Genomic DNA, 18,957 nt, shown 5'->3' on the forward strand with positions numbered 1-18,957 from the left:
ATGAGCAGCAATAAAAACACAATTATAAATGTTATATTCAATTAATGGTGATGAAGAAGTGAATTAGAGAAGAATAGAAAACCTAAAGATGAGGCAGAAATTAGAGCTGAGAAGGAGTTACGTTTCACCTGAAGCCTAAAATGAGGTCAGAGAGTGATATACTAACATTGAACACTTTGTGTTGCCACCCCCTCCCTTCATCTAGGAAGTACTACAAGCGTCTGAAGCAGTCCTTCACCCAGTTCTGGGCGGTTATACTGGTAACAAGAGACACCATTAAGAGACGTCATTGGAGGAAGGTAAATGGTAAAGAGAGATGTTGCCCAGCAAAGTCCCTGATTGGGTTTCCTGGCAACCTCATGTTTGCTTAGTTTATTGTGCTGTAAACCTTTGCTCTAACAATCAACAACCTTTGGCCAAAAAGTACATTTGGTCACCTTTCTTTTTTAATTGTCTCTGAGATTGCTTTTTTCACCTCATAATGGAATCTATACAGTGATTATTGTTAATTTCTGTTTTTTATTATACATTTGTATTAATTATTATTATAAGAAATCTCATCCCTTTCCTTTAACCAACTTTCTTATCTTGCATTAGTCATGTCGTTTTGACAGAGACACACACACGCCCTGCTTACACACTCTGGACATGGACTTCAACCTCTCTCAGTGAAATTTGAAACAACACTAAATCTCTTGTTCCACCTTCTGTAACCCGTTCCTTAGACTTCTAGTTCTAGCTATAACAGGAGGCTTCTTTTTCCTAAAATAGTGCAAACCCAGGGGATAGTTACAGAGGAAACTTTAATCAACCTAAAGATTCTTCTATCAGGTACTGCTTGGGTTTAATCTATTTTTCTTATTCTCTCTAAACTTACAATTATTATTTTTCTTCTTATCATGCTGTTGTTGTTTTACGAGGCTTTGACCATGAAAAGTGGTGCTATGAGGTGTCTACTCACAGACTGCGTAAGGCAGCTGTTGACTTGTTCATAATCTTAACCTTAGAATTAAGTTTAAAAGACAAGATTCATTTTGGAGTTTTACAGATCTTACAGTACCTTCTGATACAATATAAGCACATGTTTTTATGTAAATGATTCATTTTCACCTTTTCTGTGACATGAATTTTAATTTTGATTTCATTGCACTCTTGTTCAGAGATCTACGTAACTCACAATTTTCCTAATAATTTCCAAGGAAATGTGTCAAACAATTCTAAGGAGTGTTCCTATAGAAAAGATTAGGTGATTTTTTTGGGGGTTTTGGAGAAAAGGAAGATACTTGTAAATTGGTGCACTTACCAGTAAGTAATTCCAATCAATAAAAAGCAGTAATGCATAATATTTACTTAAGTTTAAAACATGTGACCAATGTTACACACAAATATCAAGTTACTTATTAGTTGTACAGTGTCTTCTAAAGCTCTGGAGGAGCAATACAAAATAAATAAGAGAATAACTGATTATATCAACTGGGTTATTTCAGCTAGGTTGATATATTCATAAAATTGTTATCTTTTCTTTCTTGTTCATTTTGTTGTATTATTTTCCTATGATTAATGTCAGATAACATAGTTCTTTAAAATTAAATCACTTCGATAATCAAGAAATTTCCTGCTATGATTTATGATACACTTATTTGCTTTGGGAAGGGCAGTCATTGTAAATCTCATGTGGTGCTAGGGCAGGGTTGGGCTGCCTGTGTATTTGTAGAAAACAGTTGTGAGTTACTTGATAACTTTGAAATTAGTGAAATTAAGCCATGATAAAAGAGGAATATTTGCACTTAAATATGTGTGTACACCAAGTTAAATCTGGAATCTGGAACAATGGAATATAAATCTAAAAATGTAAACTAGAAAGGAGAGGTTTTTCTTCAATCATATTGGAGTGATACTGCTGTGCTTTATTGAAGTAATACTTTACTACCTTCTGAAGAAAACCAAACCTTCTGGATTTTTAGAGTTGTTTGGCCAATTATATGAGCAGGGCAGCAAGACCAAGTGTGTTGCAGAAGTATATAACAGGATGTTAAATAATAAACACCTCATGGGAATATGAAGAAGGATTGAATTCTATGATGTACCTGGATAACAAGCTAATAATTCACCTGAGGACTGAGGAATACACAGTGGTTCTACAAACAGCTTGAGGTTAAGGATGCTAAATTAAGCATTAACAGTCCAAAGTGTAAGATTTAGGTGAAAGGGATCTATGGCATAAATGAAATATAAGATTCAAGATTCAAGAGTTTATTGTCATATGCACAACAATTACATTAAGCAGTCGCTGGCAATGAAATGCTTGGATCACAGGCTCTCTTATAGCAATGCTCCGAATATTACAAGCAGAAAAAATATTGAGTAAAATAAGATAAAATAGAATATCAAAATTTAAAATAGAAAATAAAATATATATATCTAAAATATATATATACACCTAAAGAAAAAAAGAAAAACAATAGTGCAAGTGTGTGCAATAGTGCAAATATGCTAAGGTGCAGAGTTAGTGGAATTATGACAGATTGGAGGAGTTTAAAAGTCTTATGGCCTGGGGGATGAAATAATCCTAGTGAGTTTTCACTAGTGTAAATATCTAAATTGTACGAATTGTTGTTATATTGTTATATTTACATCGGAAGCGGGTCTCTCGATGGAGGCCACCATGTTTGTTACAGTAGCCCAAACCGGACCAACTAAACACCTTTTATGACAACTGAAGGCTACCACAGGTACCACAACTTCACCACTAGATGTCACTGAATTCTACACACTAAGCCTTGAACATAACTTCTAGATTATGAGATACAATTATACTTAACACACAAGGACAAGATGTTACATTGACTGGCTTTGTATGTCTTTCATTTCAGGAATTTCACAAGGGGAACAAAGAAACTGTCACAAAGACAGAGTCTGTCTTTGCAGGAATGGTAAGACAACAAACTAAGTGATCTAATGCTATCACCATGGAGACCAGTAACAGTGAAAACAAATACAGATTTTAACCTGTGAAAAAGAACTAAGCCTGTTTCTCTACTGATAACCATTGTTAGGATGTGGGCAAGTTGGAGATCCCTGCTGAGCTGTCAGCCAGACTCTTCAGTGCTGCAGGTCAGCTTTATAAACTCAACTGGAGGACTGAGTGTATTAAGACTACAGACTGCACATATATAGGGCTCTGTCCTTCTTGATTCTACTTCCATCATCTTTCACCAGGGTTGCAGCATTTGCTACGGGTAATAGAGGTTGCACCTCCACAGGTGAAGGCAGAACACAAGCTCACCCTGCCTCTGGATATAGACAGATATCCATTCTCTCGCTATGCCAAGTCCATATTAAAGGTGAGTATTACTGGAGCATGCACATACATCAATGCCGTCCTGGTTCTCTAGACTGTAAACACACACTGCATATATATATATATATATATCCAGGCCCCAGAAGTCCCCAAACTTGTCTGTGTTTAACTTAATAGAGAGTATTATTTCTCATACAATTTTAGCATAATAGTTTTGCAGTGATCTATCAGGAATTTGAAGTATTTATTCTTGTATAACAGTTTCATGACTTAAACCAAGGAAGAAATGCATAGAACTTCACAAACTGGAGAAAAATAATCTTCTTTTCTTAAGGAAAAGGATGACTTGTCTTTAAATCATGGGGGACCATTTTATACCGACATACATTTGCTTGGCTCTATCAGACTCATTCCTAGGTTAAAATATGTTGCAATGACTGTATTATTTTTAAGTGGATGACAAAGATTTTATTTCATGCCTTCATGTTTCACAGGATACATGGTGCCAGCTTCAGGGATACTCCCTTCAAAGGCCACTCACCTCTTTGGAGCCAGAAGATGCAAAAACTGCCCTGGAAATTTACAAACTGGTATATTGTAGTGTTTTAATGACTTAGGTTACATCAAATTAGAGTTTGTCGCAGTCAACTCATGATTTTCATTCCTTTTCTCCTCAGATCTTACGGTTTACAGGGGAGTCAGACCTCAGCAGCTGGCAGGAGCAGATGCTGGGTAACTACATCGTTGAGAAGGGGCAGAGCCGACCAGCTTTGAGGGATGAGATCCTGGCTCAGCTAGCTCACCACACATCGGGCCTGCAAGAGGAGCAGGACATTATGAGGGGCTGGCTACTGCTGGCCTGCTGCCTCAGTGCCTTTGTCCCATCACCCACACTGGACAAACCCCTTCTCAAGTAGGTGCTACACTTTGGCTAGCCCTTTATTGCTAATAAAATAATTGGGATTTGTGCAAAGTGTATTGTACACTTTATTGACTAGCCTAATTGAGCACTATCTTATTACGCCCCGGAAATAAATGTTTGAGGGCCTATGGATGTTAGAAACCTTGGTACAGTCAGGCCTGGTGAAAGAGATAGGAAGACACAGATTTGTAGTGACTGGGCTTGGGCATGGCACATCTTTGTTTTTCTGGGTCAATTAATTTATTTTTGAGTAGATGATTTACTTTTGGAATTTTCAAGAACAAGAGAAACAAAAGACATAAATCCTATAAAGTCGACCAAAATAGCCAGCACCAGGAGGATAAAAACCAGGCTGTTGCAAATGACACTGTCCATAACCATCGCTCTCGACGTCATGCCCCCTCTTCACGGCCCGGCTTTGTACAGTTCACCCCTCGGCCTGTAACCAGCCCTCCCTCAGGCCCTCTCCCAGCGACACACCCCCTCCACACAGGTCTGTCAAAGCAAAAAAAATCATAGAGAAATTTTTATAATCTTTTAAATATTCGGGTGAATGCACAGATTTTACCTCCCGGCACAAATATTCTTAAAATGGCACTTTTTAATATAAGATCTCTATCAAATAAGACTTTAATTTTAAATAATTTTATTTCATCAGCAAACTTGGATTTGATGTTTCTAACTGAATCTTTGTTGAAAACTAATTTGCACTGTGTCCCTTGTACTTGTGATTGTTTTAACCAAACCAGACTCAGTGGTATGGGTAGTGGTCGGGTGAGTGTTTTTAAGAAGACTTACAAATGTCATCAGGTACATTATGATGAATTTTCTTCGTTTGAAGCGAATTACTTTTAAACTCGATGCTTCCAACCCGATTTTATTTGCTACTATTTATCGTCCCCCAAAACCGCCTGGCAACTTTTTTCACAGAACTTCCTGAGTTTTTATCTACGCTTGTTTGAAATTATGACAGAGTTGTCCTGTGTGGTGATTTTAATTTCCATGTAGATGACTCCACTAATGTGCACACTGTTGATTTAGGACAAACTCATAATAGAGGTTATACACTGGACCTCTTTTTTACCCTTGGTGTTAAAATACCAGTTGTGAAAACTCTGGATATGACCGTATCAGATCACAAATATATATGTACTTGCATTTTTAATGAGCATAGTGTCTCAAAGTTCTGCGCTTTATTTGATCACTAAAGCCACCACCTGTCTGACTGTTATATTTCCAATGATCTGGCCAACCAATTTACCTCAATCTGCCTGTCTTCATTATATATTATTGCACCTGTGAAGGTTCGGTCTAAGCCGTCAGGAAAAAAACTGCCTTGGATAAATGAAAACATCCAAAATTTATAAATGGGAAAGCGCAGTGTATATGTACAGCCAAAAGCCTATGGTGAAATTCATTATTTCCTGTCTAAAAAACACCACTTAATCTGTCATAACTCAGTATTTCTCTTGTAGGTATGTGTCAGACCATGGTCCAAGGGAGTACCGTTCGCTGTGCCAGCACAAAATGCTGACAAGTCTGCAGCTACCAGCTCCCACTTCGCGCATCTACCCACCCACCCAGCTAGAGTGGATGGCCAGCCAGAGGAAGGGCACAATGCAGGTGGATGTTCAAACCTTCAATGGTGAGACTGTCAAATTCTACAAAAAAACGAACTAAATATTTATCCGATCCGAATGCCAGACAGTCACATAACTTCAACAAAAGCAAGAACCTTTTGCTTTTTGTTTCACAGCCAAGTACTCCACTTCCCTCTGTTCTGTCGCTGCTCAGTCAGTTCGGTTGGTTCTCGCAATTCAAATTATATCTTACCAAAAAGGAAGCTCTTTACCATTAAAAATGTAGCACAAACCTTAGACCTCACAAATCTGCCTTTCAAAATTGAAAATAAAAGTTCTCCTATCTGGGCATCTCAGTCACAAGGAAATACAAAAATCTATTTAAATTTTTTTTTTACCACTTTGTTAAATCAGATTAAGCAAGCACTGGCACATTTGTCACCTCTGACTCAGTCAAAATTCTTGTACCTTTCTAGATTTTACCACTATTTATCCCTAGATCCTTCTTTGACCAACTTGATTAGACCATTTCCTTCTATTTATGGCAGGGTAAGCGCCTTCGTCCTAATTAGACCCACCTTCAAAAACCCAAAGCTAATAGCAGCTTGGCTCTTCCAAATTGTTGTATCTATTATTGGGCTGCTAATTTGCGTTGTCTCGCATTTTGGACTCAGAATAGAACAACTAAACACATGCCAAATCCAAACACAAAAATACAATGAAAATGTCCACCTTCAAAAGTGTTTGACCAAAATCCAAAAGCTCTTCAGATAAATGAGCTCAGCGTCATGACAACTTTGGCATAATTTGAACAGTTAAGCAGAACAATCATCCTGGTGCATCATGTAATACTTAATGCGTGCCCCTTTGGACCATCTCAATGCAGCATAGGAGGATAGTTCCCCAATAGTGAAAATAATCCATAAAACACTTTTGAAGTTTCAGGGGTAAACAGCGTTGCAGCCAAATCCAATACAAATGAAGTAAATGGTGACCAATTCTTCAAACGTAAAAAATCTACAGAAATAAAACATAAAATGCCTCCATACTACTTCTATGGTGTCATCGAAGTGTCCGTAAGCACCGACATTTAAATTTGACATTTACACCATGTTTTTCAGCCTAAATGTCCGCTATTATCGCGTCCGTGATGTTGAAGAATGTCGTTCACAAGGGGCTGACAGATAATTGGAGCATTTGTTAACCCAAAGGGCACGGCGAAGTACTTGTACAGCCACTTGGGGTATTGAAAGCAGTTTTCCATTCAACCAATCAAAATCTGACTGACTACTGGCTTGTATGGCAGTACTGTGAAAGCCAGTTGGCCCGCTCAGTAGATCAGACATCATTACCTCTATGCCTTTTTAAACTAAATGCTTTATCTTTTTAGAACATAGGACAAGACGGAGAATATCCCTTGTACGTTCTACTGCACTAATTAACTATTGAAGTCCTGCATTTTTAAACATACAAAAAGAGATTGATCTGTATCTTACATCAATTATTTTTAAATATGATGACCCTAAAGAAAACAGTCATATTGTCACCTTTAATGTGTGCGTCTCTTCTCAGTTACAACCTATGTCTGCAGCTATTGTCTTTCATCCCATAGTTGTCTCCAATGGGCCTTTCTCATCTTGAGTTTGGCTAGTTTGCCAGGACAGACGTTTGTTCCTCTGCAGCGAGTTCTCTGCTGGTTTGACGACCATTATTTGCAATCCTCTCACCACCATGTCTTTAGTCGCCTTCTCCGAGTTGTAGACGCACGTTTGTCCTTTGTAGAACAACCAAAGTTTTTTCATTTCTTTCAGTATTTTTTTTGCCTCTGTGTATTCCATCCATTTTCTCAACTTCTTCGGCGCATACAGTATATCATGGTCTAAGAACAACCTCCTTCCCGCGTAGAGGAAGCCTTTTTTCTGCCACGCTGTCTTGATTATTTCTTTATTGCTGAAAATTGGAAACTTTATCACAATAGATCTTGGTGGCAGGTCTTTTCGGGGATGGGAAATATGCGCTCTTTCGATCTTCACAGGGCTGCGCGATAGTTTCTCCCAGAGAGGGTTCAACCAATTCAATCATCGACGGTGCATTTTCCTCTGCCCCTTCCCTCTTACCACTAATCCTTATGTTCTCCCTTCTCAAGCTTCCCTCTTTTTCCATCAGTCAAGTCTCAAACTGTTTTTATAGCTCCAGAAGCTCCAAAAGTAGCATCCTCTATGCTTTGAATATGTTCATCCACTTCCACTATCTGTTTTTGGGCATCGTTTATCCTGCTGTTCATCTTGCTGATGTCATTATTAATCTCCTGAAGACTCTTTGCAATTTTGGGGCGAAACTCCCTTTCTCCTTTACAATTGTTTCCATGTCTATAAGGTTTCAGTGATTTGCTGTGCTCCTACATTAAGGCTACACAGTCTCTTTTTTTAGCGGAGCAGGCTCACTGTTCACTTTGTCTGGTTCCTTTAGCTCACCTGGCTCGACCGCTCGCTTGGCTAGCTCTGTTGCTAGCTCATCCTGCTCGGAGTTTACTTTGATATCTAACTTTTTTCAGCGTTTCCCTTGGTCGTCAAATTATTGATTAAACAAGACGTTTATATCTTAATGTCAGGTAGCCCACACTATATGCTGCTGCATTGTTGGAAGCTGCCAGGAGTCCCAAACCTGTCATTTACCGATGATGAAAATATTTGTATGCACATTTTCCTGCCCACACTGATTTTTTTGCTGTTGCTACATTTAAAAATATGTACCACCTGTTGCTATGAGCTGCCTCGCTCGCTGGAACTCATTCTTGAACTTTGAACTTAAATACTTCTGATCCCATTATTTCCAGGCCTCTCCATGATGTATTTAAAAATCATTTTAATCCACCCTAAATAGAGTGAATAAGCTTTACAAATGATATGGTTATAAGGTTTTAGCACACTGAGTAAATAACAGCTTAAGTAGAGTAAATTAATTTAGTTATATTAAATACATTACCAGTAAACTTAGAATTATCACAACATGTCCATAAAGTTGCTACTGTACATGCTGACAGTCAGCGGCATGCAATATAGTTCTCTCTCTCACACTAAGTCTTATACTTATTACATTACATTTCATTTAGCTGACGCTTTTATCCAAAGCGATTTACAATAAGTGCATTCAACCATGAGGGTACAAACCCAGAACAACAAGAATCAAGTAAGTTTACTCATTAGTCTGTGTACGTGTCACTCAGAATCTGTGTGCTGTGAGAGTGATGTTAATTCAATTTTGCAGGAAATATTGCAGAGAAAGGGAAACTAAATTCTTGGATCGGCCCTTTTTTCTGGGATCTGCACCAAAATTGAATGGTCTCTTTACTGGCTCATACAAGTTTTATGGTCAGATGTATTAGATCCCAGTGTCGCTCCAGTACAGGGATGGCTGTTCAAGCTCTCTGTTTAAATAGGGTTTCTAAGAATGATTAAGCAAGTGGTGCGGAGACTGGCCTGGCTTCTAACTACCTACATCCAAGTGTCTACCCTGATTCCACTAATGAAGCACCTAAATGAGTAACAAGAAGATTTTCACAAAACATCTATTTTATATACATAGTCATACGCATACACACTGACAAAATATATTAAACCCCTTTTCTCTGTCTTCTAGTCAGTAAGTAATGTACTTCCCTATTTTCCAGTATGTGTGGGTGTTTCCTGACTTTCAGTATATAGATCCTCCTATAGATCAGTATCATACATACTTTCAATATTAAATCATTACACTCTTTTGGATGTAAATCACCTGGTTAATATGAAACAGAAGTCTGTATTGTTATGTGTTGCTATGGACTGAGTAAAACATGCATAAATAAGTGAAAACATGCTCAGACATGTCCCCTATTATGTCTAATACAGGAGTCTTTAACAGTGATCAGGCGTAGCGATCTCAACCCTTCTTGACATATGTTAAGACGTTTTTGCGTAGTAAAGCTAACTAACAGACAAAAAGTTAAATACAAACATTGGGCATAAAATTACCATCCTCTGATATTTTTACAGATGAGAAGCTGACAACTGAAGTTGAGTCATGGACCACTGGCGAGCAGCTAGCAGCGTGGCTTCTTCATTTCAGGTACTCATCTAATGCCAAACATCCAAGGTACTCCAAGTGTCTCTATTAAAGCTTGAACATTCTCCCAGATTTCCTTGCTCTATGTATTGTTGGTGTGTCATAGAGGCGTGTCGGAGGCAGTACAAGGCTGGTCAGTGTCTCTGCTGAGTGATGAAGGCTGGTCAGATCTGGCTGGCTCAGATTTTGTCATGGATCTGCTGGCTGGAGCAGAGGCTGACGTGCTGCAACCAATAGAATCAGCCTCCTCTACAACCTCTGACTACCTGTTCAGCAGTCACGGAGACAGGTGAAGCAGTTAAAGAGCAATTCGTTTTTTGGGGGCGATCCAGAATGACCAACGTGAGCATCTCCGTGTCTCCTTCCAACTCCTCCATCTCCCTCTCACTATTTTTCTCCAGAATGCCGGCTACAGATATAGATGACCTAATCCCTCCGGCACCGCCAGTGCAAGCTCCTGGACTTCCCCTTTATGAGAGAAGCCCCTGGGAATCAGATTATCCACGTGAAAGTAGGTGTTGTGGCTAATTTATGGTTTCTGCTTATGCAAGGGCACAGAGGTCCAAATGTGCTCATGTCACATCAATTAAATCTGTCCAATTCTGCCAGGGTCCACACAGATCCCTGAGACGGTGCACTGCAAACATTCCATGGGCCATAACAGTATACTGGATACTTTTTTCATTTCAATTCCAAATCATCGGTTCTGTTCTTTGTAAGAACTGCAAACACTGCCGAACTTCTCTCTTCTTTTCCGTAAAAGCTGTATTTTCTGGTCAGCGTCCAAGGCTATCAGTAGCACTGCCCTTTTAAGTTGGTGCTTAAAAATGTCACCTTCCTCTGATAACCTGCTAATTCTGCCATCCCCTCTCACACATTCTTAAACTGCAGATTTGTTCACATCTGAAACTGAAAAGAACATTTAAGACACCAGGAATGATTGAATACATTTTTGAAGACTGCTTCCTATCGGACTCAAAAGAAAAGTCATTATAATTTGTAGTGCCAGCAGTGAATATAAAATACCACAAAAAAACAATGCATGGAATGCACTTACACATTCAGTGAAATCTCTCGCATAGTTGAAGTAAAAAAATAGTTTGATCTCAGATTTGAAGTCAAAATAAATATTGTCAAACACAGAAGAGAGGGTGAAGGGAAAAGAAAAGGAAGGTCCACAGAGTTATCTAAGCTGGATCATTTAAAACACAGCACTGCAGGTGAACCCTCAATTGAGCATCTGTGGATACTTGACCTGAGCCTGACGGGACCCATCGTGACCGGATATGCCGGGTAGGGTTCAAACAAATGTTTAGACTCATATTCTGGTTCAGGTTGGGCTTAGTGAGTGGGGCGCACACCCGTTTTTATGAACTGCATCCACAGACTTGAGTTCAGTGCGCACCGTGTGGTGCGGTTGCATCTCCTAAACCATCTCTTCTCACGGAAAAGAAATAAACTCTGTTTGAATAGGCTACACTTGGACAGAACAATTTAACCAAAAGCTGTAGCAGTAAAACTATGGAACGTGCGACACATTTAATATGTAAACACTAGTGTGTAAAACCTCAAGATAGATGAATATTTTTCTGACTAAATATTCTCCTCTTCAACATGTTCATGTGTTTAAAAAGAGCTATTGTTTGCAGAAAAGACCAAATATTCTGTGTTCTCCTCTTCAACTTTTCCGTGCTTTGTCAACTTGTCAGTCTTTTTAAGATAACATTTTTTTAATAAAGATTTACATCTAATTATACAACTGTAGAATTAAACGTAAAATAACTGACAACACACACACACACACACACACACACACGGGTGCTGTTTGGTAATGGAAATATATTCAAGATTCTATATTTTGTTCACACAGTGCATTTCCAAATGATTCTATTTTACCTAATTTGGCTGAAGGTGAAACAGATATATATGTACATAATGTAAAGCTGTCTGTTTGCAGGGCACGGTCAACAGATAGATGCCTACGTTGATGACTTGTTCGATCCTGTCCTCGACCAAGGACCTCCAGTCAGTGAATTCATTATATTTATTTCTATTATATAACACTAACCTGTGATTGATGTTTCCTTGTTCATCAGAAACACTTCAGTTTTATATTGTGGGGTGTACACAGTGTGTACACTGGTCCCTATATATACTTCACTGGGAGTGTTAAGTCATGGGGTTGCTTCTTTCTTTTGTGGCTGCTCTGTCACTCACAATGTAATGTATTACGTAATTGTGTGTGTGTGTGTGTGTGTGTGTGTGTGTGTGTGTGTGTGTGTGTGTGTGTGTGTGTGTGTGTGTGTGTGTGTATAGGATATGGAAAGAGTAGCAATGTTAAACCACAGGATGAGAGGAGGAGGAGGCATCGGACCAATGTATCCTGGTATGTATGGATCTGTCATCAACACAATATAGTCCAAATCCTGTGCATATACATAATCACATAGTCATATGATTGCATTATAAACATTCTCAAATGTCAATTTTCATCCTGAGAAGGTCAGTTTGAAAAAACAATCACTTGCATTATACTTTAAAAAATGAACATGTTTTTATTTTGTGAGGGCACAGGATGTTGAGTTATGTCTATGCAATAAGATTTGTGTTTAATTTGTTAGCATACTAGGGCTGCAACTAATAACTATAAATATGGACAAATTCTTACTGGTCACTATAAAACCAAAACTAATAACTCATAATTCTGGATGCTCTCTCAGTGACATTGCCACTGTGTGCTATTATTTTTATTATAGTATATTATCCTAACAAACCAGACTAATCGATTACTAAATTAGTTGCCAACTATTTTTATAATAAATTTAAAATCGATTAGTTGTTGCAGCTCTAGAGCATACAATGGTAAATTTAAAGATTCAAAGATGTTCTCATGCACATCAATATATTGTGTAAAGAGATATCATTATCACACAAAGAATAATTAGAGAAGACAAATTCTCTGCTGAAATGTTTCAGCCTTAAATGAGACACAACTATAATTGCATAAATGTCACGTAAAGTCTAGTTTATTAATATTTAGCAAATTTACATTCAGCAGGGCTTTGCAATCTGGACAGCATAAACCACCATCTGACTAAGACACTGATTTCAAATAAGAAACTTGATGCACAAAACAATATTAATCAGGAAGAGCAACAGTGGAGACAGATACAGGGTACAATGGGTTTCAAATGAAAATAATAGAAGTAGCAGTAAAACAGGATACATGAAGGGCTTCTTTGATTTTATTAAAAATGTAAATGAGTAATCCATCCATTTTATGCCCAGACACATGAGTAAATAAATTATATTAACAGTGAGTATGTAAAAAATGGAAATCTAGAATATCAGAAAACTGGTAGCAGAATTTGAATATATCATTGCCTGTCTGTTCCAAGTGTACTTATTAAGAAATGTAACTTAAATTGCAATAAGGTTACTTGTATTTCAGGTGTTCCTATGTCGATGCCAAGCTATCCTATGGGTACGTAGAAAGCTCATGCATGCCAAGTTTTTTTGTCCCGAAATAAAACTTTTCATGTCCTGTTCTCTGATATTTTCCCATGTCTTGAATATTCAGTATTATTTGAGTACCTTTACATTTTTGTAATCTTTATGACACTTTATGTCAACTGTTGTTTCTCTCCAGGAATGCCAGTTAACTCCTCAATGCCCAGTTATTATGCACCTCCTATGATGCCTACCATGACAGCCATGCCAAGCATGCCAGGTAATCCCCTGACATTAACTTTTCATCCAGTTTTATGAGAAATGCAGAGAAAATAAAACATTTTACAGGGACCTTAACACTATGTAAATTGTAGAAAATATAATTGCGTACTTACTGTATGCACATATACTTACTGTATGCACATTATCTACCCTAATGTGAAGAAGCAGTCTCAACAAACAAAAATTTAAGAAAATGGTCTATTATAATATCTAACGCTAGCTTAGAGATACATGAACAAACAGTGGGTTCAATGAATGCTATGTGATGTCATTGTCTGTTTGTGAAAATATTAATGAATAAAATAAAGTGTTTCTTTGATATGTATTTAAATGTAGCCGACTTCTATCTGACAATTGTCCCTACACAGCCATGATGATGCCTCAGGCTCCCATGCCTGCTCCTCCTGTCATTGACCCAGTTCAGACAGCAGCAGCACAGCAGGCACTCATCAACCAGCAGGCATATCTCATGGTGAGGAGAAGCACCAATAGCATATAATAATTTTTTTTGCAGCATAATGGTTAATTATTTAATACTACATTTGGCCCTTGACCGTTTTCTTGCCTCCCTAACTTGTATTTCCTTGTCCTCTCTTTTCCCTTTCTTTAGGCCCAACAAATGACCTTGCAAGCAATGAGTCTGTCCCAACAGCAGATACAGGAGCAGCAGAAGAAAGAGATGCAGAGACAGAAAGAGCAGGAGAGAAAGCAAGAGGAGGAGCAAAAGGAGGAGAGGATGTGGAGCAGACGGTCTGATCAACGGATCAGTGAAGCTCACTCAGCCCCACCTGTCCAGTCCAAAACACCCACAACTAAAAGCACCTCTACCTATAGGCAAATTGAGCCAGAAGTATGTAATATATATTTTCACACATCTTTATCTTACACTTCCTGATTTTTTGACTGCTTTCCTTTCAACATTTTATTCTACAACTTATTTTTGTTCTATTTATGTTCAGGTTTATAACCTCCCAACTTTTTTTTTGTGTCGACATTTATTTCATTGTTTTTCCTCTTGCTGCAGAAGTGGTACAATTTTCCCTTGGGCATTATTTATGTTTTGTCCAATCTTTATGCACAAGTTGTATGTTTATTGGTTCTAATTTGTTTTCACAGCTTTTTTCGCATGACACTGTATTAATGAGTGAAATATATTTCTTCCTGTCAAGACACATGAAAAGGCAAAAATCTGTGGTATTAAAGCAGTGTCCAGTTACATGACTTGATAAAATACTAACTTGAAATTAGTTTGTAAAAAAATATGAGACTGTTTTAATGCTGTAAAAAACAATACTTCAGTGCATCTTTCAGGACCTTCTGTCTTCCCTTCACTTTCCTTGAAATGTCACTCAAACAGGGGGACAAAGTGTGTTTGTTTAATACATGTTTGGTGCTCTAGTGATTATTTCCAGCAGCAGGATGATGTGTGTGTCAGGTACAATTCCAAATAAATTACAGTATAAGCATTCCTAATAGTGAAGGATCGACACCCAGAGCAACAGTTTGGTTCCCTGATGCTTTGCGACTCCTAGTTGCTAAGGTGAAGGCCCTTGCTGTTATCTGTACTTATGCACCAAACAGCAGAGACAATTCCGCCTGGGGACTCTAGTTCTGCTGGGGGTCTTCAATGCTCATGTGGTCAAGTATGGAGAAAGTAGAGCGACATAATTAAGAGGAACGGCCTGCCTGATCATATCCTGAGTGGTGTCTTGTTACCAGACTTCTGTGCTAGTCATGTAAATGCAAAATGGTCTGTATTTATATAGCCCTTTTCTGGTCTTGATAACCAATCAAAACGCTTTACAATACAGTTATGCAGCTTAACCATTCAAGCACACATTCATACAGTGCATCTATGTGCAGCACTTCTGTATCATACATCACTCATACACTTTTGGCACAGCTGCCAGGAGCAACTCAGGGCTCAGTATCTTACTCAAGAACACTTGAGTAAGAAGCGGAATGGGGGGGGCTTTCTGATTAGTAGACATCCCGCTCTACCTCCTGAGTTACAGCAGCCTCCATGGATTGATTGGCCATACATATTTGGTGTCTTTAAAAACAAGGTGGTTCATAAGTGTACCAGAAAACCTTAGGCTGGTGATCAACAATCAATTTTGTGGTCGTAATATCAGATCTGCGGCTGTATGTCTTGGATGCATTGGTGAAGAGAGGAAAGGTGCTATCAACTGAACACTACCTGGTGGTGAGGTGGATCAAATTGGTGGGCTCAGAAGGCTGCTGGCCAGACTTGGTAAAAACCAAATGACTAGTGTGGGTGAACAGGGAACTTCTGGCGGAGACCACTGTCTGTGAGGTCTTAAACTCCCCTCTTTAAGAATTTATCCTGCATCTCGATGGAGGCTGGGGACATGGATTCCAAATGGGCCATGTTCAGGGCCCCCATTGCAATGTTGTTCTGGTGGCTTCATCAGATGGTGACCTACAGTGCTTACTGGGATGGTTTGCAGCTGAGTGTCTGGCAGACCCAAGCTTGCTGTAGGACATATCCCATCTAGTCGCTAACACCTCATTAGGAGAAGCCTGAAAATGTGGGTGGGGAGGGGGATATCTTGATCATCCTTCTGCTGCCACAACCCAAAGATTGAAGGATGTTAGCATGATACATTCATTGTTAGTTTAGCTCAGAAAGTGTGGTTTTATTATTTGAAATAATGCAACCTTATTCTTTAATTTCCTAAATGTGAAAATGTGATGTTACTGAGTTTGTGTATTTATTTGTACCACAGCCAGAGAGAAAAATGGAGTCAACGGATCCAGTTAACCTGTCGTCTTTTACAGACAAGAGACACTACTTCCAAAAGATTGGTGAGTTGAGCTGACAAAGTAAAACATTTTAATACACAGTTTCTTATTGAAAGCATACTGTGTTAGTAATTCAGAAGATTAATATAAATCGTTAAAATACAGGGGAGGCGGATGCTGCTAAGATTTCTAATTGACTGTCTCAATGTCTTAAAGCTAATATAGTGTTTTTAAATGTTATACATAACACTTTTCCAATTTCAGTCTCTGTTTTTCTCATTCCTCATCATCTCTCTCCCCCACTGTTCTGAAGGCACTCAGCCCCAAGGTGAATTCAAAACCCCAAAGCCTCATCTGGTCCTCCCCAGCCCACCTACACCGCAGCCCCCTCCCTTGCCATTAGATCGTCCATCACCCCCACCTAAAGCACCTAAGCCTGATGGTAAATAACAATAGGCCTCATGCAAGAACATTTTTGTATTTTTGTCCCAAATGTCTCTTACATGTGTCCATGTGAGTTTGTGAGAACATGACATGTCAGATTCAGCAAATTCTTCTAACTTCAGAAAAATGTGCAAATGACCATTGCGAAGATGATGAATGCTACCTGTGTATATATAAGCAAACGTGCATGAGAATAGCAAATTAGCCCTAATATAAGGCTTCGCTTCCTGCCCTGTATTTCAGGAAGTGTTCATTAATGAAAAGGACATCAAGGAGTAAAAGAGGAACAATCTGAGTTTCGAGATTGAATTCCTGCTTTCAGAGATACAGAAAGGAAAGTTTTCTATTTTTAGCAGTGTCAGCAGGGCAATTAAGACACTATTAATGCTATGTCACCTGTGGGTTGCACTGTCACTAAAATAAAGAACTGAATCAATATGAAAGAATAACCCCGACGATTGGATGACTGCAATCATAGGAGGAAGTATATGGCTGAAAAACAAGTGATAGGTGATATAACACTGGCATATTTTCCACTGGTTCTGGTAACAATGTAACCACTTGGTTCATTGCAATATTGTGCGATATGCAGCAAGCTAAAATTCCTTCTCTGGTGTGTAGAACCGCCACCAGCTATGTGCAAGACACATCCACCTGGCTCATCAACTGCACTTACTGTACCACAGCATAACTGTGCATATGAGAGCTATTGTATGAGCACTCCTGTCTTGTCTGCAGGTTGACTAAAGGTGTCATGAGACAGGGAGATTGTCATCACTCAGTCATGTAGAGAAGATACATTCTACATTTCTGTAAAAGATCTAAAAATACATGACATGTTGACATATAACCATAGTCTCCATGTGGGAAAGATGCAAGCGAGCTGCACAAATTGCACATTTAACAGAACATAGGAGTTGTGCACTCTAAGCAGCTAAATGAAAAAAATAGAATTGCAGAGTTAAACAGAATAATGTCAACATAATTATGAGGTGTAAATTAAATACAGTATTGATTGTTAATTGCTTGTGTTAGTGAATTTGTAGTTACAACCTGAAGACTGATTTTAAGCAACAAGCTGGAGGTGGGTGAAAAACTGAATTTATAGCAAGTAGATAAAGTTAAGTAACGCACTGCGTGTGAAGCAATAAGATGTCATTCATAATATGTTAATAGGTTTAATTTGAGTAAATTTGTTGTAGAGGGAAGTTGTTCTGCATGTTCTTACTACTTCCCCTCATAGACATATCAGAAGAAGCAGTCAGACTCCTGTATAAATCAAACAGTCTTCTTACTCATGGTTTATCCCATATTTTAAAACAAATGTTTAAGTCATCCATTAGTTCTGATATAAAAAAAAATATTAAACCCTGTGTTCAAGCTCGTCAGTAGGAGGTGCCTCAGCTCTATGAATGCTTGGTCTCCTTGGACAGTATTTTTCATCACCTCATAATATGCTGAAGATTTATTAGCTGAATTTGTAACAAAAAGTTGAAGACAAATAGCTGAATCTTGTACATAGTGTTTTGTGCTAAAAATTCAGCTGCGAAATGGCAGTTTAAAAATGGCCGACGTGTCTGATTTGGATCGAAGTCCAATGGTTTTAGTATATAGAAGTCGGTAAAAAGGTCCTCTAGTTTTTTAAGCGGCCACTGGGAAACAACTAAAAGTCCCATTGATTGTGTTAAACAGGACAAATTTATCTATAAAATTAGCAAAGATTTGTGTATTGTGAGAAGTAGTGATAGTGTGACGTGAAAGATGTAGAAGCTTTGAAGGCAGTAGAAACATTTCCATAACAGCAGAGCCAGAAGTAGTAGAATAAAGGGGTGGAATCTCAGGAGATGTCAGAAATATTTAAGGCAAGGCAAGTTATTTGTATGTGCTATACACATATAAACTACCTTCAACAACAAGGTAATTCAAAGTGCCTTACATAAAATATAAAAGGCATCATGACAAATTGTAAAAGCAACATAAGACAGTACAAAAAAGAATAATTTAAAAAGAAACTCAAAGTTAAAAAGAAGTTAAATATAGCATAAAAAATGTATGAATAAAGTAGGAAATAAAAGAGTTAAAATAACAGTGCAGTTTAAGAAATGAGTAAT

At 38.2% G+C, this 18,957-nt stretch overlaps 1 protein-coding gene across 1 annotated transcript in view; it reads left to right on the plus strand.

The window, feature by feature from the left end:
- Positions 1–771: 771 nt before the first annotated feature.
- Positions 772–18,957, plus strand: part of myo15b (myosin XVB) — a 51,351-nt gene continuing 33,165 nt past the window's right edge. The window contains exons 1-18 of the mRNA XM_034571121.1: positions 772–831; positions 2,874–2,933; positions 3,057–3,114; positions 3,220–3,344; positions 3,796–3,891; positions 3,979–4,214; positions 5,699–5,868; positions 9,835–9,907; positions 10,011–10,193; positions 10,306–10,415; positions 11,862–11,929; positions 12,221–12,290; positions 13,356–13,388; positions 13,554–13,634; positions 14,005–14,108; positions 14,247–14,486; positions 16,387–16,465; positions 16,716–16,844. Of these exons, the coding sequence (XP_034427012.1) occupies positions 2,931–2,933; positions 3,057–3,114; positions 3,220–3,344; positions 3,796–3,891; positions 3,979–4,214; positions 5,699–5,868; positions 9,835–9,907; positions 10,011–10,193; positions 10,306–10,415; positions 11,862–11,929; positions 12,221–12,290; positions 13,356–13,388; positions 13,554–13,634; positions 14,005–14,108; positions 14,247–14,486; positions 16,387–16,465; positions 16,716–16,844 (1,858 nt within the window). The 5' untranslated portion in view covers positions 772–831; positions 2,874–2,930. The remainder of the gene's footprint in view (positions 832–2,873; positions 2,934–3,056; positions 3,115–3,219; positions 3,345–3,795; positions 3,892–3,978; positions 4,215–5,698; positions 5,869–9,834; positions 9,908–10,010; positions 10,194–10,305; positions 10,416–11,861; positions 11,930–12,220; positions 12,291–13,355; positions 13,389–13,553; positions 13,635–14,004; positions 14,109–14,246; positions 14,487–16,386; positions 16,466–16,715; positions 16,845–18,957) is intronic.

This window comes from Hippoglossus hippoglossus, chromosome 19 (assembly GCF_009819705.1).
Source record: "Hippoglossus hippoglossus isolate fHipHip1 chromosome 19, fHipHip1.pri, whole genome shotgun sequence".
NCBI classification, from domain to species: Eukaryota; Metazoa; Chordata; class Actinopteri; order Pleuronectiformes; family Pleuronectidae; genus Hippoglossus; species Hippoglossus hippoglossus.